The sequence below is a fragment of the Amblyomma maculatum genome, chromosome 10 (genome assembly GCF_055883805.1).
Source record: "Amblyomma maculatum isolate TAMU_Amacu chromosome 10, ASM5588380v1, whole genome shotgun sequence".
Classification (NCBI taxonomy): domain Eukaryota; kingdom Metazoa; phylum Arthropoda; class Arachnida; order Ixodida; family Ixodidae; genus Amblyomma; species Amblyomma maculatum.
The window spans coordinates 52,007,258-52,028,777 of record NC_139353.1 but is presented as its reverse complement, the minus strand read 5'-3'; the positions used below and the strand labels follow the sequence as shown (position 1 = coordinate 52,028,777).

Here is a 21,520-nt window from a genome sequence, read left to right as displayed (position 1 = left end):
CGTGCAGAGACTCCGGATTGATGAAGGATTGAATCTTCGAAGTTGGTAAAATATATACAAGCAGGTTTAATTGCACTTTGAGAAAACTTATTTACATGAACAAAAGGGTATATCAGCAAAATGGCAAGCGTTAAGAGTTCATAGCGAGAAGCGTCTGGATGAGCCGTTTACCCAGGGCTCAGAGCGTCATTTCGTGCTCTGCAACGTCCTTAAAATCCCCTATGCCCAGCCCCTCTCTGAAGATCCTGACCAATCAGTTCCAGGGCACACCCCTCAGATATCGGCAACCAATCGAACGCATCACTGCACTGATGGTCTGATGCACTGACTGGTCCAGTATTGTTTCGTCGGGCGTGGTCACTTGTCGGGTAGAGCTTGGGAACGGCGAGCAGGTAAATTTCGATTCTTCTGCAAAGATCCGCTATGTTGGTTCCGGCAAGTGGATTTCCTTCTCAGAAACCAAAGTGTACGTGCGCGCCACGAATACTGCTTTCAGCATTGTCCCTTTCCGGCAATTGCAACTCTTTCCTGCATTCACGGGAAATCCTCTAATGGCCGTAATCCTCATGCTCCTTTCTTCTCCTGCACGTCAGCGGACCTGTCACTCCGATCGCCTCTGGACAATAGGCATTCCTGACTTGACAATAGCGCCTCTCGACGGGAAGGATGAACAGTTGAACAAAAGCACTTCCGGCTATTTCTCACAGGGCGACGTTTCTTTGTATTTTTCTTAACGTTCCCTTGACAGGGCCAACTTGGCAGTTGCAGGGTCACGACAAAGCAAAGCATGCTCACACAAAAAGATTCATGGGAACAGGCTCACTTAGATCCCTTGCACCAACAGCACATATCAATACCATGCCCACAGGCGCACAATAGTGCGCGCAAGCGAGGACCATGCACGGTCACAACCGCAGGCTATGGCACAGGCAGGAGCGCTCGCGCTAGGCCCGCCACGATTCATTCAAATCACTCTCACTGTCATCGGTCATCACTCTGTTCTTCGTGTTCAGCGGCTTGCCGCCTCCTAAGAATATGATCAGTTTCAGATTATACTTCTATAAATACAAGACATCGACTACGGACAATGTAATTGGCACCATTCAATGAAGTACATGAAACAAATAATTTTCATAGATTGAACACAGCGCAGGGCTCAACACGCTGATCCGGGTAATGAACGAATTGATAGAAAGCGCATCAGAAGACAATTGTTAATTTCAGCGTATTGGCGCCTCTCCTTAAGGTACGCACAGATTCACTGAATAATACATAGACGGAAGCTCTATGTGTTCTATGATATGCACCTTTCCATAATGCACCTTGTCGAATGATCTGTATAAGTTCGAGAACAACACATCCATCAGACTAGCGGCATTAGCCACACTTAGTTTAGGAACATTGCGTCGAACTAGTAGACGCGAGTTGAGAGCTGTATTTTTTTTTCACTCTTTCTCGCCGAGATCTCTCAACCCATTGTTGAGAATGCTATTGTGCCAAAGCTGCTTCTTGCGCGCTGATACACTGGGTGAATTTCGCCATTAATCTGGCAACAAAGCTAATCAGCATACTTATATTTCTCATAAAAGAAATCTGCCAGCAAAACCACTTTAAGGCATGCCGCAACGACGAATTCCCGCAATCCCTTGAGCTTATAGTCTTTCAGAAGTTCAGCACATCAGTCATAGGCCCGAAAGCCTGTTACCGCATATGATATAAAAAAGCAGGTTTTATCATCAGGTCCTAGCGGACATGGACATGCAAGAAAATAAATATTTGTATCGTAATGAAAATGGGACAAAATTCGAGTATTAGGCCCTGTAGAAATATTACATACGCACTGTAATCGAGTGCACAGTTCTAGATTCATGCGGGTTATTCACTTAATGAGTTCCAGCACAGGTAGAATTCACCTATCTTCTGGAATACAGAAAGGTGAGTGACTATGCGTGCGCAAGTACTGTTTTCCCATTCCTTTCTTGTTGATGCTGTCGTAACCCATTTCGCCGATGGAAGAAAGTTCCTTAGTGAGTTTGCAGGTTTCGTAGTTTTCCCAACCACAATCGCAGTTGACTGATTTGAAGCGACAGGAAGTCCTAGTTATGGACTCCGTAAAATAGTCTCTTGCTCTTTTGTGGCTGCATCCTATTTTAAACACACCTGAAAGGTAAAAGAAATGAATCATGGTAAATGGTCTTCGTTTTTCTCCACCTAGCTTCTTCCCCAAATCGACAAAATAACATTGGCGAAATCAACACTTTTGATGGAGAGCACGGGGGTAAGACTTGCTGTTTGGCATTGTATGGTAAAAAGTCAAGTTATAAGGATAAAACATGTTACCTAAATATCCATTCATCAATACATCGAAGGTATTTCTGTTTCGCTATATATTTTGCTCTCTTTGGTTACCCTGTTACATTCTGTGACCAATTCCTGAAACTGACCCATCCTATTCTCTGCGTCATATTGAGTACTGTGTCTGGCGACTGGCTAGCGGTCAGTAAGGTCGGAATTCGATGCTTTCGAAGCGAGCTTCAACGTGTATAAATAAGAATGGCGAAGTTTGGAAGGCGCCTAAGGTTCGCTGTAAGGGACTACGCGATAGGGCGCTTTACACTTTTTTTTTAAATAGGCAATTTTTATTTCTTTATTTTGTAAAATATTAGACTCTTTAAAAAAAAATTCCAAGAGTACACTGCAAAATCTGCTATGAAGGAATGCGAAAGCATTGACGCCTCCTTGACGCTCGTTGCCACCCTGACTCTCTTCACCCCTCGTTGCCTCCCTTCCACCTCTTTTATTTCTCCCTTTACATCTCTTGAGTCTATGTACGCTGTTCTGTGTTACATTCTTCGCACCGTTACACCCAACACGTCCACGCAGCATATAATTAAGCACCTCATCATCAGGTGCCGGTAGCGAGAGAGCGACTTGTGTAGGAGATGGGCGCTCCCGGGTGTTGATGACGTCAGGCGTGATAGGCTGCGCGATGGCGTCACCGGCGGTGGGCCTCATGGCTACCGTATCGTTGTAACGTCACTACATATGCGTAGCCATTTCGCGCATTTGTTCGGCCTTTTTCGCTCCGTTATGCGTAAATTATATTTTTATCCGAATAACGCGTATGTAGTGCACGCAAATCTAGTGGGCATGTTGGCACCGTGAAAGGTATGCGGATCGCGAACCCTTTTGTTTTTTTCGTCAGGCTATCTCTGACTACTTGCTGACTTCTGGCAGTCTACGCAGCCCCAACTGTAACTAGCGAAATCGCTCCGTTCCCACAACCGAGTACAGTACTGAGTGCGGTGCCGCCACAATGAATTATCTTCGCCTAGACAGTCCGCCCATTGTACTGGATTGCATCATCCACGGCCCGCTTGACGATACTTCGGCATCCGCAACGTCATTGACTGCACGTTCACTTATAGAGGGGAGTGGGTCGGAATCAGCCATTGGGCACGATGGCACCACTACAAGCATGTGCATCACGAACCCGCTTGTATTTTTTTTTTGCTTCAGGTAAGAAAACCTTTCGGTAGAGGTTAACGTAGGGATGTCGTTTTCTCGGTAGTGCTGGCATGCCCATGGCAAATGTGTCCGATGTTCAGCAACTTGCTCGTGCGTTATAAACGTCTTGGATGCTTGCTGGCTATGTGGAGAGCAATCCTTGTCCTGACATTCAGGATGTGCTACCTGCAATACAACATCTCGTTCAAGACGTCTTTTCAATTAGATCTGAGAACAAATCAATCAGTGAGTCGTTGGCTGCAATTAATATGATGCTTGATGCACTGATGTGGAGAACGAAGTGGCAGTTCTTGGACGTACATTGTGCCACCTCATGCATCAGGTAGGCGACCTGGAGAATCGAAGCACGCGTTCGATTCTGATCATTTAGGTCCTGACAGAGGCCGAAACATGAAACGGTTTCAAAAGAATTTGAAAAATGTTTGAGATTGGTCGAAAAGATGAGGAAAAGGTTGTAAAGATGAAAAATGTTTGAGAATCACATTGAAAGGAATGTGATAGAAGCCGTCATAAGTGCTAAACTTGGCGTAACCATTTGCAGGTGTAGAAAGAATAGTTCGAATAGGCGCAAAATAAGAAGCCAAACTAGATTAGTTATTTTCAAACTGCTTAATAATAGAGAGAATAAAAATCCTTAACAAACAGTCAGAAGCTAACAAGTTCATCGATATCAGTTAGCTGGATTGTTCGCTGAGAATGAGGAACATAAGAAAAAGTACGTTGTGCGACAGCCGCAAGCAAAATCGAGATTGCAAAGAAAGGATTTAACTGAAGTAGGACAAGATCAGGGTGAACGATGAATGGTTTTGGGAGATGATAGTAAAAACGACAAGGTATACCCCGTAGCAAAAAAGCACGTCAGCCAAAGCAAAGAACGGTGCAACCTGAGAGAACGAAAGCATTACTCGTAGTAAACATTAATATGCGTAGTATTGCAAGTGAAGTGGTTGATTTTGAGGCATTCGTTCTCGAACACAGTCCAGACGTTATTACTCTTACCGAAACTTGGCTGTCTGTTTATATTTTCAGCTATAGCTTCCCCTAGAATACCTTGTTATACGTAACGACAGACGTACACGTGACGGAGGCGTTGCAGTTTTAGTCAAAGATAATATATTCTGCACCCCGCTGCGGGATGTGGATGGTATTGAGGCAATAAGGTGCAAGATAAACTTTAATCAGACCAACTACTTTGTTGGCACAATATGCCACCCATCCAAAGCACACGCAGATGCTCTCAACTTGCTAATGCAATACATGCAATGCCATGTACCTGCATCTAAAAAGACCATATTAACTGGCGTGTATAATCACCAAGGCATATCGGGGGAACTTTAGACCAATGGACCTACATATAAGGGACGTTTCCGGTTGAGCCAAATTATAGATGAACCGACACGAGTTGCACCAATGAGCAGCAACATCCTGTATCTATCACTCATAAGTGACACTATTCCATCCCAAAAATGTTTTGCGATATTGCTGAAGACATCTCGTACCACACAGCAACTATATGCTCGATAGAACTATCTAAACATCGACCACCGAATCAAACTCTGATGCTGATATATGATTGGAAAAATGTAGACGATGTTTATTTTTGACCACACTCAAAATTTTCATTGCTTTAAGCAGACGGCTCAATTACCGTCCACGATCTGTGGGACATACTAAAATCTACAATTACCCATTGCCTGTCGTTCTACGTAGGCACAAAATTAAGGAGTTCCAAAAAGTAACCCATCGATACTCCAAAATATCATACATATGAAACGCAGAATACCATGTCCGCGGAAAGCCAAAAACAAGTACAAAGTGCATCACTGTCAGGAAAAATGCCTGAATTTGGTACTTCAATTTCACACATCCAACTCCTATCAAGTTCCGTCGATACATAAACTCCTACAAGCGCAGTAACAGCAAATTATCTGAAGGACAAGCATCTCACTATGCAAGCGAATTATCTGATTATTTCAAATCCGTTTTTATGGTGATAATGGCATTATGCCTCCCTTTTCACAACATCATAGAAATACTGGACAGATAGGTGAATTATTATAAGGAGAAGAAAATATTTTATTTTAACTGCTGAACACTGACGCAAAACATTCTCTGGCCCCGACAATATCCCAAATTGTTTCTTAAAGGGTATGGGTGTCCAAATATCCCCTAATTTTTTACAATAAACCTCTAGCTACTAGCGAATACCTTAAAAATGGCAAACAGCTAAAGCGATTCCTATATATCAATGGCGACATTAGTAACCCCGCAAACTACCATCCAAGTTCGCTAACTTCTACGGTATGCAAGATCCTCGACCATGTTTTACTGATAACGTTGTAACCTATATATATATTTAACAGATAGAATTTCTCAACAAAAATTAGCATGGCTTTAGAACGTGCCTGTCCACAAGAACACAACTTCTAGAAACCTTACATGACTTTGCAACGGCGATTTACAATCGCGGTCAAACCGATATGCTGTTTCTTAACCTAACATTTCGAAAGCCTATGATCGCGTGTCCCACCCTAAGTGAATCTACTAAGTCGAAATTTTTTTCGGAACTAACTAAATTACTATCTGGATAGCAGCCTATCTTTCAGATAGTAAGCAGTTTGTTCAGGAAAGCATGCTCATCATAATGCGCGAAAGTAAATTTTGGAGTCCCGCAAAGCAGCTCTTAGCGCCGGCTCTTTCCTTATTATTTATAAATGACATAACTAAACGCATTTACGCTCCTTTCCGTATGTTGGCGGATGATTGCATAATATACAAACAAATTCATAGTCGACAAGATCAGCTCACGTTAAACAATGCGCTCGAAAAGATATCAGACTGGTGCGTAGAATGGCAGATTGCAGCTAATGTAGAAAAAAAAATTACAGTAGTGATGGCTGTATTAAGGAAAAAGAAAACGCTGATATTTCCTTACGAAATTGCAGACCACACAGTAAAGGCTGTCAGTGAATATATGTTTTTAGGTATAATAATATCATCCGATTTAACATGGGACAAGCATGTTTCATACGGGGTACGCCCAAAGCATTTACTGCTCTTAGCTCGCTTAGACGTTCCTTACAGTTCGCCTCAGTCGAAACTAAACTGCTTGCATATACATCCCTCGTGCAATCAATCATAGATTACAACATAATATGCAGGTTCCCACGTACACAAATTTTAGTGCCAAACATGAAGACATCCAACGCAAGGCCATAAGGTTTATCTACAACAGGTATCGCCGACTTGACTCTCCCTCCGAGCTTCTTAGACAGGCTAGTCTTAGCACTAATAGTACCCGAGCAAAGAATAGATTACTTAAGTTTATTTAATTTCTAACTGGAGCCCTTAAAATCTTCCACAATAGATATATGTCACCGTCAACACATAGGTGGAAAAAACAGAATTCGATATTCCAAGCATTTTGCGGAATCATTCCAATAATTTCTCATTATATATATATATATATATATATATATATATATATATATATATATATATATATATATATATATATATATATATATATATATATATATATATATATATATATTATACCAAATACTTGGAATTCGCCAACATTACCTTTCCATTCTGAGCCCCGTGACACCTCTCAACCCATTTTGCACTTTTTTCTGCCTTCTAAATGAATTTATCAGTGGCACTCTAAATATTCTTAATTGAAATATTAAACATTCACTTTTTATTCTGAGAATTTTGACAGCTTTCAGTTAATGTTTCTACATTTCTTTTTGCATGAATAATTAAATTAATTACATTGGTTTCACTAACTACTAATCGCCTGTTACACATCAGTCACTAGAGCCACAAGCTAAAATGATACGATCTTGTATGCAACCCACCAATATTTCCGACCTGTGGTCGGGACTACTACTACTACTACTGCTACTACTCCGGCGTTGTGACGACACGAGCTGTATCGCTTAAAATGACTAATACAAAAGACATGGCGCATAAAATGTGATCGCTGACCGCCAAAGCGCGCATCGCGTCTAGCCTTGGGTCATATGTCGACCGCCTGATTCAGAGTACACTTTAGCAACCAACACTTAAACCTTATTATTTCAATTTACTGAAAATAAAAGTCAAGCAAGCGGACTTTTCTGAATCCGCGACTGTGAATGTATACTGCGACGCATCGCAGATGCAGTGCGAGAGCTCTGCACATGTATTCAAGGCAGCTGGAATGCGTGGTGCTAGGAAAACACGTGGTCGTAGCGGCCCCGACATTCCCAGTTTTTTTTTTGTCTGCCATAAATGGCGCTCCCCTCCAGGAGCTGCAGCACTACTATGCAAAGTTTTGGTAGCCTGGAGTACCAAATTTTCTAACTACGAGTTCGCTGTATTCGATTTCAGGAATATCCGCCTGCTTACTTCTAGTAAAGATATTTTGAAACTATGGTAATAACCCTTCGGAATGTCTAATATTTTTGTGATCTAAAATAATAAATGAAATATTGAGGTCATAAGTAAGCCGCGCACACTTTATGTTGGCTGCGTTTGGGGCTCGTAAGGTCACTAAATTATATAACGTCACAGCGTTAAGTTCGCATGTCGGCAATCCGTGAATGGTACCTGCAACATTTAGTCACTTTATGCATGCCGCCTTCTTATTATATTTGCATCATGTTTTTTTCTGCTCACTAGCTCGCATAGATTTCCTCCAACGTGCATAAACCTATCCCAGCATGCGCACTAACAAGAAAATATGCAGAAGCACAAACCTTGCATACTAAAATAACTACCTAGGTTGTGGTGCTAACTTTTAAGTGAATGGTGTGCACATAATGGGGGCACATGCTTGAATGAAATTCCAGGAATAGTAGTTCAAGCCTCGAACGTATTTATGATCGTCACGTAGATGTATTGCATTTCATACATAACCAGAATAGAAATTTTGAAATTTCATTTAATGTCACAAAAAATGCCTTACTTTCACACCCTGGTTGTGATTTACCACCATTCGGGTAGAAGTCAACGTGTCCAATAGATTCTTTTGTTCCAAGCTTATATTCCTCAAGGCTGCCCGAATGCGTGTGTATGACGTCAACAAAAACCGCGTCTTCGTACGATAAGGAAACATTTGTCCCCTCAAATAATGGACCTGCAGGGTCTAAACCTAAAAGAAAAAAAAAATACCTCCAATGACTAAGGGCACGAACATATTCTCTGTTGTGACGCAGTAATAAAATCTTTGCCCTAATGTAGCAGTGAGATATATCAAGCATAATAATGGACATATTTTTTTTTTTGCGCGGTAGTTGAAATTGAGAGCTTGTTCAAGAAAACATATCTGGAGTCAATAAACATTTCTCACATTACTCTCTCAGAACACTCAAGGAAGAGCTTTTAAAATCCACCTATGAAAGAAACTGTCCAAAAGGTACACTTTGGTAAAGCCCTGGTGCAAGTAACTTTTCTATGAATCTTTGATTTGTACCCAGATATTCTGTGACATCTGTCGAGAGGATACTAATGCTAGACGCACCAGGGAAAGACAGAAGCAGATGCCAAGATTGTAGTCTCACCCCGAAACCCGAACCATCACTGGCCGACAACATCCTTGCTTAATGGTCGCTCCTTGGCCTAATATTTACACTGTCCGCCTGCAAAAGGACACTGTTAGGAGTAGCTAATCGTTGCAAATTAATTTGACAAGCCAGCGCAATATAAAAGTATCGGAGATAAAACTGGTAAGGTAGTTTCCTGAAAGACGTGCAAATGATGTTGCAGGTGATGTACTTTATTTACAAACGATATAACACAACTCAGCTGATAGCACTGCAGAATTGTGTCTAACGATTTTAAGGTGATTGGTACAGTCAGTTTGTGTTTAAAAACTATTTATCTTTCTTTTTTAATACCTGCTTTCGTGTGATTACTTGTATATGAAACGATGAAACCATGGAAGCTTGGATGCAATTTGACAAAGTTTAGAACGATGTTTCAACATCACAAGCTCCAGGCCTTCGAAAAAAACACTTGTTTTTTTTTGTTTTTTTAGCGGCAAGTTGTGCGTTCAGCTCGGCTTCGGTCATTCCAAAGCATCGCAGGAAGTGTCACTGTTTAGTTCATGCCATTGATTTTAGAGCCTTTTTAATGCTACTTCGGGTGCGCCTTCGGAATTCGCCTCGCTGGTTCCCAGTTATCTTGAGTGAGGACAGATACTGCACCTTTATTTGTAGCAAAGTATACTTAAAAAAAAATAAAAATCGGTAGTCAAAGTGCAAAGTGATCTTGACTTCTTTAGGAGTAAGTGTCTACTGAAAATTGAGGCAGATACTGCATCTTCAGGTCCTCAAAAATCAACGAAAACAAAGAATTTTAAATGACTAATAAAGAAGCGCTATGGTGTCTAGCCTTAAGTCGAAGCTGGAAGAATCGTATCAGGATACAAGTTTATTACCAAGAAATTACCCAGGAAGAAAAATGCTTGCAAATTGTTTTATATGAAAGCAAAGCCGCTGTATCTGTCATGCTATTTTTTTATGAGCTCCTGAAGGTGACAGAAGAATACGGGAATAAAACATAAAGGCAATGATGCCATAGTGAAGGGTCGCGAGATAATTTTGTAGACCTGGGGATTGTTAACGCGCATCGACATCGCACAGCAAACAGACGACTTTGCATTGTGCCTCCATCGAAACTAAGACGCCGCAGTCGAGTACGAAACCACGGAACTGTGCTTCAGTAGCAGAACTTGTTAATCATCAGTAGCGGCGGAGTTTTGCATAACAGAGCTACCCTCCGTATAACTTAATTCAAGGCAAGCCAGATCCCCGCCCCCCCCCCCCTAGTTTTTAAATGCAGGAATGCATTTACCGGCTGCATTACGAGTACGTAGCGGTTTCGTCCACCAAGGCATATCGACACCGCTATGCCAACCGGACGCTACCAGAGGATTTTTTAGTAAGTCTGCTGAGTGGTTGCAGTACGCGTTACCTCAAAATAATGCCAGGTGAATACTGATTGTGTGTTTTTGTTATATAACTATATATCCCTAGTGAAAAACACCATATTAGTCACAATAACCTCATACAGATTTCTCATACTAAACTCATGCTAATCTCATTATTTCTCTTATATTTCTCACATGATGAATGAGTTTAGTATGAGAATTTGTATGAGGTTATTGTGACTATAAATAGGGTTTTTTTCGCTAGGGCAATGACACATTGCAAATGTACAAGATCGTTAGTCTAAAAAAAATTGTAGCCCGGTACCAATGATGAATTTTATGGATTAGTCGCGCCACCTGAATCAGGTAACGTGTACCTCAATTTAGTTTGAATCGTGTTATTACCCCATCATGATACCACTTATCCAAAAAGAAGCTGTTTACTCGCGTACGAACCATCATTTTACAGACTTCTTTCTCATAGGCGCAGCCAGTTTGTATAGGTGGCACTATCTAGCGGCTAAGTTGAGAACAACCGCCATGCTGGTATGTGCGGTCGCATCCGCTGAACAGGAGACAAGTAGCGCACAGCGGCTTTTCGAAGCTTTTGTACGAAACGTTTTGCGTTCTGAAAGTACCTGGCTGCAAGAAAAAAAAAAGCTTTTCAGCAGCAGTTAAGCCATTCGGTCAGAAATGACCGAAATTTATGCGCCTCATCGGGTCGGCCGAGGTCTACAAACCTGATAACAATTAGCGTGTAACTAATATGTGGCACAGACAGTCGGTGGGGCAAGCAAGACGGGGTAATTTCGATTCTTTTTATTGCTGAATGATTTATAGAGACGGGCTACCGTAATGCTGAGCAATGTGAGCCAGAGAGTTTAGCCGTTTCATGACATTTTTAGGAATTATGCTAATCGCGCTACATTTGTTGTTTCAACCGATCATCCATATTCTGGTAACTGCTTGAGCGGTTGCTGCGTGGAGTTTGCACACCCCTTTGGTTGGGTGAGAAAGCCACATCGTTCAGGCGGTCCACCACCTGGCGATCAGATTTTAACATTGCCTGAATTACTCAGCCACCGGTTTTCCGGTGCGTGTGAAGAGTGTTGATGACTGTTATCAACGGCGGGAGCAGTTATCCTGGAATTTCAGTGACTCGCCAGTAGCTGCGTTCATCTGGTACTGCCGTCATGCTGAGGTCCTTCCAGATGAAACAGGAAATGAACATTTGATACTTATGGAATAGTGACGTTATGGAATAATGTCTCATAATGCCCTCAGCGAAACTTGCTTTTGTGAACAATTATTATATATCCCATTTATTTGTTGTCGCAAGATTATCTTCCTTAAAAATGACTGCTGTCTCCATGACCACACTCAGATTATTATCGGCAGCAAAAACTTACCATATGCTTCTTTAATAAAAACACAATATTGTAGCGCTGATGCACTAAATAATTTGTTGACAACTAATTTATTAGGAATCATTGTCTTTAAGTGGGATATCTTCTTTTACATTTTCATAAATCTGAGGTGACGGCGCCGAAATAGTTTTCTTTGCGAGACGGCAGCTCCTTAATTTTCGCCGCAAAGAATATCATCCGCTTATCGCCCGACGGCTGCCGTTTTTGCACGATATTCATGGTTTACTGTCCCTTTCTCTTTAATTACAGTGTTCATAACTAACACGAAAGAATACCGAAGCGAAGCATTTTAGGTTGGTGCTTCAAATTCAGAGGCAGCTTGTATGATTGCAAGAATTGCAACTGTTACAGAGTACAGCGACATGTGCGAAACTACCTCTGTTATACCTTTTAGGTTCTGTTAATCATGTGTTTTCGGTTTATATTATCTTTGTTCATTGGTACAATATAGTAAAAGCAAAAAATTTTGCTAGCCGCGAGACTTTTGGCGGCTAAGCTATGGCCGACAGAATCGCGATCAGGGAAAGCAAGGAAAGAAAGAGGCGAAAAGAGGAAAGGACATGGGTGGGTTGACTAAAGAAGAGTAGAAAAGATAGAAACAGTGTAAAGATAGCTTCGCTCGAATCAGCTGGGCAGCTTAGACACCTTTAGGCTATTGAGAATGCTTTGTGAACAAAATACTGCGCACCGCGCACGCTCTCTCGTAGAATGTCCTGGCCCTCCCGCTGCTATCATCGCGTCCCCACATACCAGAGAGGAGGAGGGGCTGCTCACTCCGCTTCGAGGCTAGTTTCCTCCTTGCCTGCGAGACTGCAGCACGCGCTCCTCTCCAAGCGGCGAAATTCAGAAGCGCTGGCCGGGTGTGACGCTGCCGCGGCGCCTTGACTCACCGTGCAACCGGGCTGCACGCACACTCTCCACGTGCTACTCCCGCCCGTTGCGCTAGTCTCCTTTCGTCCGCGGCGGGAGCAACAAATGCCCGGTGGCAGAATTGCCCGTCGGTTAAGTTTGCCGGTGGGCAGGTTTTTTTTATACTTGAAACGGCGTCGCGGCTGCCTAAAAACGGAGCCAGATGCGTCTTGCTTTCTTCATATAGCGCATTCGTTTATAGTCTTATATCTTATGCATCGAAGCTCCAGACAGGTAGCACGAATTGCATATGAGTGAAATATCAAAATACGTCGGCAACGACTCTGCTGTTGTAACTGGGAAGTATTTGGAATGCTACGTCACCTGCGACAACTAGCAAACCAGCGGTTGTTCAGTATACTTTTTTTCCTTAATCGGCCTCTGTAAACCGGCATTGCGTACAATTTCAAAGACAAAATTGGCAGACGTCATCTCATATGCAAAGTCCTGCCATACACTTGAGGTATCAAGTAGCGCAGGTCTGCTGCTTGTAACCCTTGTAATTTATGTACTTCTGCTTGACCGCGCAAAAGCGGTGCTGCATAGCATATACAAAAATAATGTCATGGTAGTAAAGCGTTTTTGAGATCAAAGGCCCAAGGAGTGCAGCGGCGATCAAAGCCGCTTTGGAGGGCTCCGAATCTGTAGCAATTTGATAGAGCAGCTCATATGTTGAATACGCTAACCACGATCATGAATTAAGGCAACAGCGGCTACGATTACAAGGCAGTTAGGTGCTGAGTAAATGGAAAGGTTTTTGCTGACTCCCTCGAGATACGACGCCACGCCCTGCGTTTTTCATGCGGAGCGAATTCAAGTGGTCGAAATGAAGTTTGCCAGGCCAGAGGACGCGTTCAACTCAGCAACGCGGTCTCGATGTGGAAAAAGTATATAAACGTACTCCACTCCGAAATTCCAGACACCTGTGTTCAGGCACGTGCAGCGACACCACCTAAACACGTTTTCGTATTCAGTCCACATCAAAAAGCGCCAAGTGTCAATAAAGACGTTCGGGTCAGCAGCATGGAGCCAAAGCGAATAAAGCCCCGCGGAAACAAAAAAAAAAGTAAATAAGGGAGTAATTACTCATTGCATCCACCCAAGCGCAGCCAAACGGCTACAAAGGAAAGCTGTACAGCCTTCTCAGAAACTTCGTAGTTGAAGAAAAATTCGTCCTGATCTGGGAATCGAACCCGGTACCACCGCCTTTCCGGGATAGTCGCTCTACCGACTGAGCTAACCAGGACGGTCAGCAGATCAGACGGTAGAGCGAGAGCGAATTGATCTATAACTCGAAGTGAGAATGGTGTTCCATTCCCACTTCGAGTTAAAGATCAATTCGAAGTTTCTGAGAAAGCTGTACAGCTTTCCTTTGTAGCCGTTTGGCTGCGCTTGGGTGGATGAAATGAGTAATTTATTTATACATTTATTTATTTATACACAGTACCTACAGCGCCCTCACAGGGGCATTATTGTAGGGGGGAAACATCATAAATAAGAACAAACATCTAGTACACAATAAATTAGGCAAATGATGCGGTCTACACAGAAAATACAGAAAACCCATGCACTGTGGAAGCAGAAACAAACAAACAAAAAATAAAAACCATTGTAGAAAGGCAAACATACCCTAAACACACACACACACGCGCACACAAAAAAAGCTATATTTTAAAATACAGCACTGCTTAAAGAATAAAGCTTTAGGCATAATCAACTTTGAAAAAAAAAAATTCAAAACAAAAATTAAAAAAAAAAAGCAACATAATACACTCGGACAACAATTATTGCTCTTATATTGACAGGTGGTTTTGCAAATCGGTCAGAAACGATGTAGGAGGAGCGGTAGCGACCCGCGAAGGGAGACAGTTATAGTCATGCACTGTTCGTGGGAAAAAAACTATATTTGAATATGTTTATACGGCAATTGTATTCGCGTACCTTAAGTGGGTGGTCAGTGCGGGCGGAAATGTAGCTGGGTTCATTAATGTATTTCTCTTTTGGAATTCGAGTTTTATTATTAAGCACATTATAAAAGAAAGAGAGTCTCAAATATTTGCGCCTGTTTTCAAGTAACGGCCATCCCAACTTCTCGCGCAAACCAGAAGAACATTTTTGGATATTATAATCGGCAGACACAAACCTAGCAGCCCGTTTCTGAACGCGCTCCAGCTCCTCAATATTCAGTTTTGTATGCGGTTTCCAAACCGCGCAAGCATACTCAAGTATCGGACGTACAGTAGGCATGTATAATGTCTCCTTCAGCGTAAGGGGAGCGTCCTTAAAGTTAGTCTGAGAAAATTTAATGTGCGGCTCGCTTTAGCAGATATGTAATTTACGTGTGTATTCCATGATAGGTCAGTAGAAAAAAAGACTCCCAAGTACTCATAAGTTGAAACTGTGGATAATTCAGTGCTACCAAGGAAATAGTCTGTTTGGAGGAATTGTTTCTTTTTTGTAAACCGGACCAGATTACATTTGGAGATATTCAGCGCCATATTCCAAGAAAATACAGAGTTGAGGTCATGCTGTAGTGAAATTGCATCTGCTTCGGAAGAAATATTGCGGTAGACACAACAGTCATCAGCATAAAGTCTGATTTTACCTGAAATGTTACTACTGAGGTCATTTATAAAAATGAGAAAAAGAAGAGGGCCCAAAACCGACCCCTGCGGAACACCTGAAGTCACACCCACACTTTCCGAGCTGACACCGTCGATAACCACGCACTGTGTCCTTTCCGCAAGATACGCTTCAATCCAGGATAAGAGTGAGGTAGGAATATTTAATTCTGAAAGCTTCTGTAGCAACAGGTTGTGAGCAACTAAATCGAACGCTTTTCGAAAATCTAAAAATATACAATCTACCTAACCGGCAGAGTTTAAGGAAACAGAAATGTCATGTGTGAATTCCACGAGCTGTGTTTCACATGATAAGCCGGACCTAAATCCATGTTGTGTCGAACAGAAAAAGTTATTGTTTTGTAGATGGTTAATTAGTTGAGTATAAATGACATGTTCCAGTGTTTTGCACGACACGCTCGTTAGCGATATGGGCCTATAGTTGCATGTTTTAGTTTTATCACCACTCTTATGAATCGGAACGACATTGGCACTTCTCCAGTCAAGGGGTAAAGAAGAATTCTCTAATGATTTCTGAAATAAGGCAACTAGATACGGGGCAACTGAAGCCGCACAATTTTTCAAAACGTAATTGGAAATGTTGTCAGGCCCTGGTGCTGATGTAACTTTAATTTTCTGTAATAAAAGCATGATCCCCCGCTCAGAAATTTCTACGTCACTCATTCTGGTCAGGGTGCTGGAAGATTGAAAATCAGTACGTATATTAATGGGATCGGAAAACACCGATTGGAAATAAAGATTGAAACTTCTCGCTTTACCTTTTGAATCGCTTCCAAAATCAGTTTCATCTAGTATATCAGGCGCAGAGACCCTGCTGTTTCTCTTATTTTTGACATATTTCCAGACTGCTTTTGGGTTTGTCTTTAGTTGTTGGCCTAGTGTGCTGAAGTATGCCCTTTTTGCTTTACGGATTTCTTTCGATAAGTTCTTAGTTTGCTTTTTCATCTCGGAGTACAAAGATAGTGCGGGCGTATCACAATATCTGCGAGACAGCCGTTTCCGCCGGTTGATCATTGCTCGCAACTGTCTATTCATCCAATGCATATCGTCACGACGCTTGGCTGAAATTAAGCGGGATGGGATTAAAGTCTGCGTCAGTGACAAAATTTTAGTTTTAAACAAGTTCCAGAAGGAATCAATATTCAGAGATGGCCGATGTGAAAGAAACTCAGGAAAAAATGCGTCGAGTTCCCGTGATAGCGAAGCATAATCCCCTTTTTCATAAAAATACACTTTGCGTGGTTGAGTTTGGTGGGTCTTCATAGCATTACAGGATACTTTTGCTAAAACTACATCATGGTCGCTTATGCCTGGCAGCGTTATGACAGACGAGACTAGGCTAGGGTCATTGCAGAAAAACAAGTCTAGTGCATTAGCACTGGTAAGGCCGAGTCTGGTAGGGGTTTGAACAAACTGGAATAATGAGTGAGCACTAATTACTTCACGGAAAGCGGTATACAAGAGGGATGCAGTGCGAATTACTGGTTTAAAAGAAGACCATAGAATTACTACTCCCTTATTTACAAATCTACTCCACCTTGGGGGATTCCCCTAAATATTTGAAAAAAAAAACTAAAATTTACATACAAATGGAATCAGGAAAAGAACTGCGCGGAAGAAATTACGGAAAGCCGAGCAGGTACTGCATGAAGGCGTGAAAGAGCGAAACGCATTCGTGCCGCAGATTCGTTTAGGGTAGCCTTTTTAATTTTCACTTCGTATACGCGGCTATTTTCACTAAACTAAGGGAGAAAAATACCAGTTCTCTAAACTAAGGAAGCGTGCATCAGATCTTTCACAACGACCTCAGAGCGCACGGGAAAAATTGTCCCCTATGCAAATGAGGCGTCTCTGCGGTCGAAGCGCGCGCGCGTAATCAGCTTTCAACAAACGCGGGCGTGAAGGAACGCGAGCGCGCGCAACACGAGCTGGCTCTGCGTGCAGACGGCGCAAAGACCCGAAAGTCAACAGGCGAGCTATTCGCTTTGCCCGGCAAAGTATGCTGCGTTGCCCGGAGAGGGCGCTATTTACTGGCAAGTTGATGTAATCAGCAGATTACAAGTCAATGTAATCAGCATAAACAATTCGTGTTACTTCAGTTATCGCATACCGCTATTTACCGTCCTGCGTGATAGAACAGTAGCACACACCTGAATAAAACAAAGTTTACTCGTATTCTGTACTTTGTTTATGCCAACAGAACATGGGCTAACACGCATGCATTCCTCCAGTAGAATAATCAAGGTATAGCACGAATTAGACTGTCCATTTTTTTTTTATAGCGAAGGTGGTTGAACCTAAAATGGGGGCAGTGGTACGGAATACAGAACGAGAAATTATAGATTTACAATAGACAATAGTGCAATGTGAAACAGGGTACACCTGTGAGTTAGAGAAACGAGAGCAGAAAGCAAGAAATCAAGTTTAGGCTAAGACTGTACTTTGGATAATAACCGGTGGATCTCAATGGTAATGGTGCAGATTCGCAAAGACCTCGACAGTAGCAGAGGATGCACAAATTTAGATGCAAGATTTCGTGCCCTCTCTTCCATCGGAAGTCAGGACGGGTTTGTGAGCCAAAAAGGACACCCATGTTTGGAATTTTGGAATACTCGGCGAGAGGGAATATTTACCACCATTCCTTTTTTCGCAAAATCCTGGCGTCTTCGTAGTCAGAAGCGGGAGCGAGAAGCATGCACTCATTTTGTCAATGGTACGGCCTCGAAATTCACGGCAGTTCTGATTTAGCAGCACCACATTCAGCCAATTGGAGAGCATTTATGGAGAATAATTATAGCAAATTTCCCCAGTTTTCGGCAGGAGAGTAGTCAAAGCTATCAGTTCATCTAAAAATGAAATAGAAGGAATGGTAGTGATATTAAACGGGCTACTTCTCCGCGGTTCTTTGGTGCGGTGAATTTTGCAAACGAAGAGCCGTATTTACAACCAATTCTTCTGTAACAGCAACACTGCATATGCAATGATTACGCGCAGTGGATGTAGGCAAGGTGGAAATCACAGAGACAGCAGGTGAATCGAAACTTACAAGGAGACCACCGTCCTCGTGTGTGGGCCTCAAGTGACGACAGCAACGGGGCGGAAATCAGTCACTGGTGTAGTCTATGTCAAAAGCGCTCCCTGTCACTCTGTTATGGATTGAAGACACTTCTCATGGTGAGATTTGTACACTCCTTAACTCGCCAAGCTCTTCACACAATTTAGAGGCGAAAGCTGAATTGTGAAGAAAACGTGCCCTCAAAACAAAACTAGAATAATAAGGAATGGATTGAGAAATTCTGAGCCCTAATGAAAGCGTATTGTCCCATAGTGGTGACAGTGCTACTGGCAACAAATTAAGAGGCTTGAACTTCACTTGAATGAAGCTATTTATTGGGCAGACTTGCGCCCGCAAAAGAACTAAGGAATCGACGGCGATTGCAACCATCATGCTGGGCGGTCGTCGAACAAAAATTACCCATCGCACCCGCCTACAATGAATTTAAAGGCGGCGAAGAAACATCTAGATAAAGCCGCAAACAGTAGCTAGCATAACCTGGAACATCATAGATATCTCGACGCATCTTGCACAACGAAAGAAAATGATAAAGCATCGTCTCGCGACAACGAGTGAACTAACAAAATACCGGAACGATCCGGGCGGTGGAATCACAGTGATAAGCCGCATGCCGGCGGCTATTCAAAAGATTTAATGAACGGCGGCGCAATAAAGACACGAACAAGAAAGCGACGCCCCTTGCGCACTGATGTCTCTTTCTTGTTTGTGTCCTTGTCGAGCCGCCGTTCATTTTATTATACACCAACTCGCCCCGCAGGCTGTTATTCTGTCGAAAAAGAAGAAATATTTGAACAGTTCGTGGCGATATTGACGCCGTAGTCCCCATACAGCTTTGCGACTAAAATGAACACTGAGAAAAGTCCGTTCTATAGAAGGAACGTTTCGGGCGGCAGTCTAACCTCCAGGTTAGAAAGTGTGTATGTATGTATGTATGTATGTATGTATGTATGTATGTATGTATGTATGTATGTATGTATGTGTGTATGTATGTATGTATGTATGTATGTATGTGTGTGTGTGTGTGTGTGTGTGTGTATGTGTGTGTGTGTGTGTGTGTGTGTGTGTGTGTGTGTGTGTGTGTGTGTATGTATGTATGTATGTATGTATGTATGTATGTATGTATGTATGTATGTATGTATGTATGTATGTATGTATGTATGTATGTATGTATGTATGTATGTATGTATGTATGTATGTATGTATGTATGTATGTATGTATGTATCAGGTAATGTATATATTTCAAATCAGCATGATTGCATCGGAAGTGAAGGCCACCAGATACTACTATTTGCTGCAGCTATCATATCCACGTTTCTGGTAGGTGCAAAATACTTCTAATGTGTTGCTTTGTGAGCCCCTCTGGCGTGCACGAGGTAGTCAACGACATCGCGCGCATGGTTCTCAATTATCTCTTACGCGCTACCAGCTCCACGTGGATTATTTTAGAAACTGCAGACAAGAAGGACAATTATGGCAGTCACCGATGCCTGCATGGGAGGCATAAAATATTATGCAGGTGTCTCAATTCCAAGATTCCCGAGGGAGACAGTCGGCTACATTTTGAAGGGCTTCGCGGCTGACGTCTGCAATTTCTTAATCGCCAAAGACAACCTTGACAATATCTCAGATGTCATTAGACATATCCGCGCGTTTCAAACTCTCAAAACACGTCATATTGCACCAAAATTTGGGCCGCTGGCCAACGTGCCTACCGTGGCCAGCCTTGATGACCAAGCCCACCTAGATATTCCGTCCACTATCCGGCAAATCGGGCGGGAAGAACGTCTACGGCCTAACCCACTTCCCCTGCATGAAGTTGCTAAGGTCTCTGTCCAGAGGGTCTCTAGAAGGCCGGCTTCACCACCGCAAGCGATTGCAGTGCAGCCTTTCTCCGAAGCAGCCTTTCCTGAAGTTGCAGCTTCAATTGACCACCCAGCACCTCCACCAAGTTGTTACGGTGAAATAAGAAAGGGGGTGTTTATTTACAGTGCTGTGGCAGCCGGACCAGGTGAAGCCTGCTAGCCCCAGAAACCAACGCTTCTTCCTCTTTCTTCTTCCCTCCTCCGTGCTCTGCTTGAGACCTAGTCCATAACAATATATTCACAGGAAAATGGTGCTGCAACCGGAATTCGACAGATCATCGCCAATCGATTACGTTTTGAAATGTGACCATAGGACGTAATCTGTTTCCTTTAATTCTTTCTAGTGTGTTGGTGAGTGCAAGTGTGGCTCGTCAATCACTAATATCTTACATTTTAATGAAGCTGGCTCAAAAGGTCTTGTGAGTAGAGATAGACACCTGTCGATCGTTTGCTTTCCTTGACCTCGGGATAACATTCCCTTGTGAAGCTATGCAACCAAGCGAAATTCAAGAAATCTAAAGCGCAGCCGAGAATGTTAGTGAGTCATGTCGTAGGATGGGACCAGAAACCAGAATAAGGTATATTAGCTCGCACATGAAGCCGTTAAAGAGAATGTGGGAGAGGCCTATTTGACGCTGCTAATAGCAGCGATGTGGGAGTGGCTCATTGGAAGCGGTTGATTGGAGGGATGTAGGAGAGGCCTATTTTTCCTGTATACGTTACGCTACGGCTGATGATGTGGCTCAACAAATCTTGAATTATATCCATCCCCGGGCTGTGTTACGCGTTCAGAATCATGCAAAACGTTTTACCTGTTATGCGGCCGAGCTGCTTCCCAGTAGTTTTATGGAAATGTCGAGCAGAAAATCCGACAGCGTGGGCACCAAGACTGAATCCAATGAGGTGAACACGCTCCGGAGAGAGGTTCCCGGAGTCAGGTTTGTGCATTTCGATGAGCAACTTTGACAGAAGAGTGCCTGGCATAGGGCTGTTTGCCGCTGCAGCAGCATATCTTGGAAACTTAGCTCCTTTGATCCACTCAACGATAAGCACGATGCACTTCCCCTGAAACTACAAAGATTCCTGCGCTGAAACTGACTATATATATACTACTGAATTCTACCGTAACTACATGTTTTCGCTATAGATCGTTCCT

At 42.7% G+C, this 21,520-nt stretch overlaps 1 protein-coding gene across 1 annotated transcript; it reads right to left on the bottom strand.

Annotated features, from left to right (window-relative positions):
* Positions 1-1,714: 1,714 nt before the first annotated feature.
* LOC146176384 (lipase member I-like) lies at positions 1,715-21,429 on the bottom strand. The gene is made up of 3 exons (XM_084580953.1): positions 21,177-21,429; positions 8,483-8,668; positions 1,715-2,160 (listed from the first exon to the last, which is right to left on the bottom strand). Exons 1-3 carry the CDS (start codon positions 21,346-21,348, stop codon positions 1,910-1,912), a joined length of 609 nt encoding a protein of 202 aa, XP_084437079.1. The 5' UTR covers positions 21,349-21,429; the 3' UTR covers positions 1,715-1,909.
* Positions 21,430-21,520: the final 91 nt, after the last annotated feature.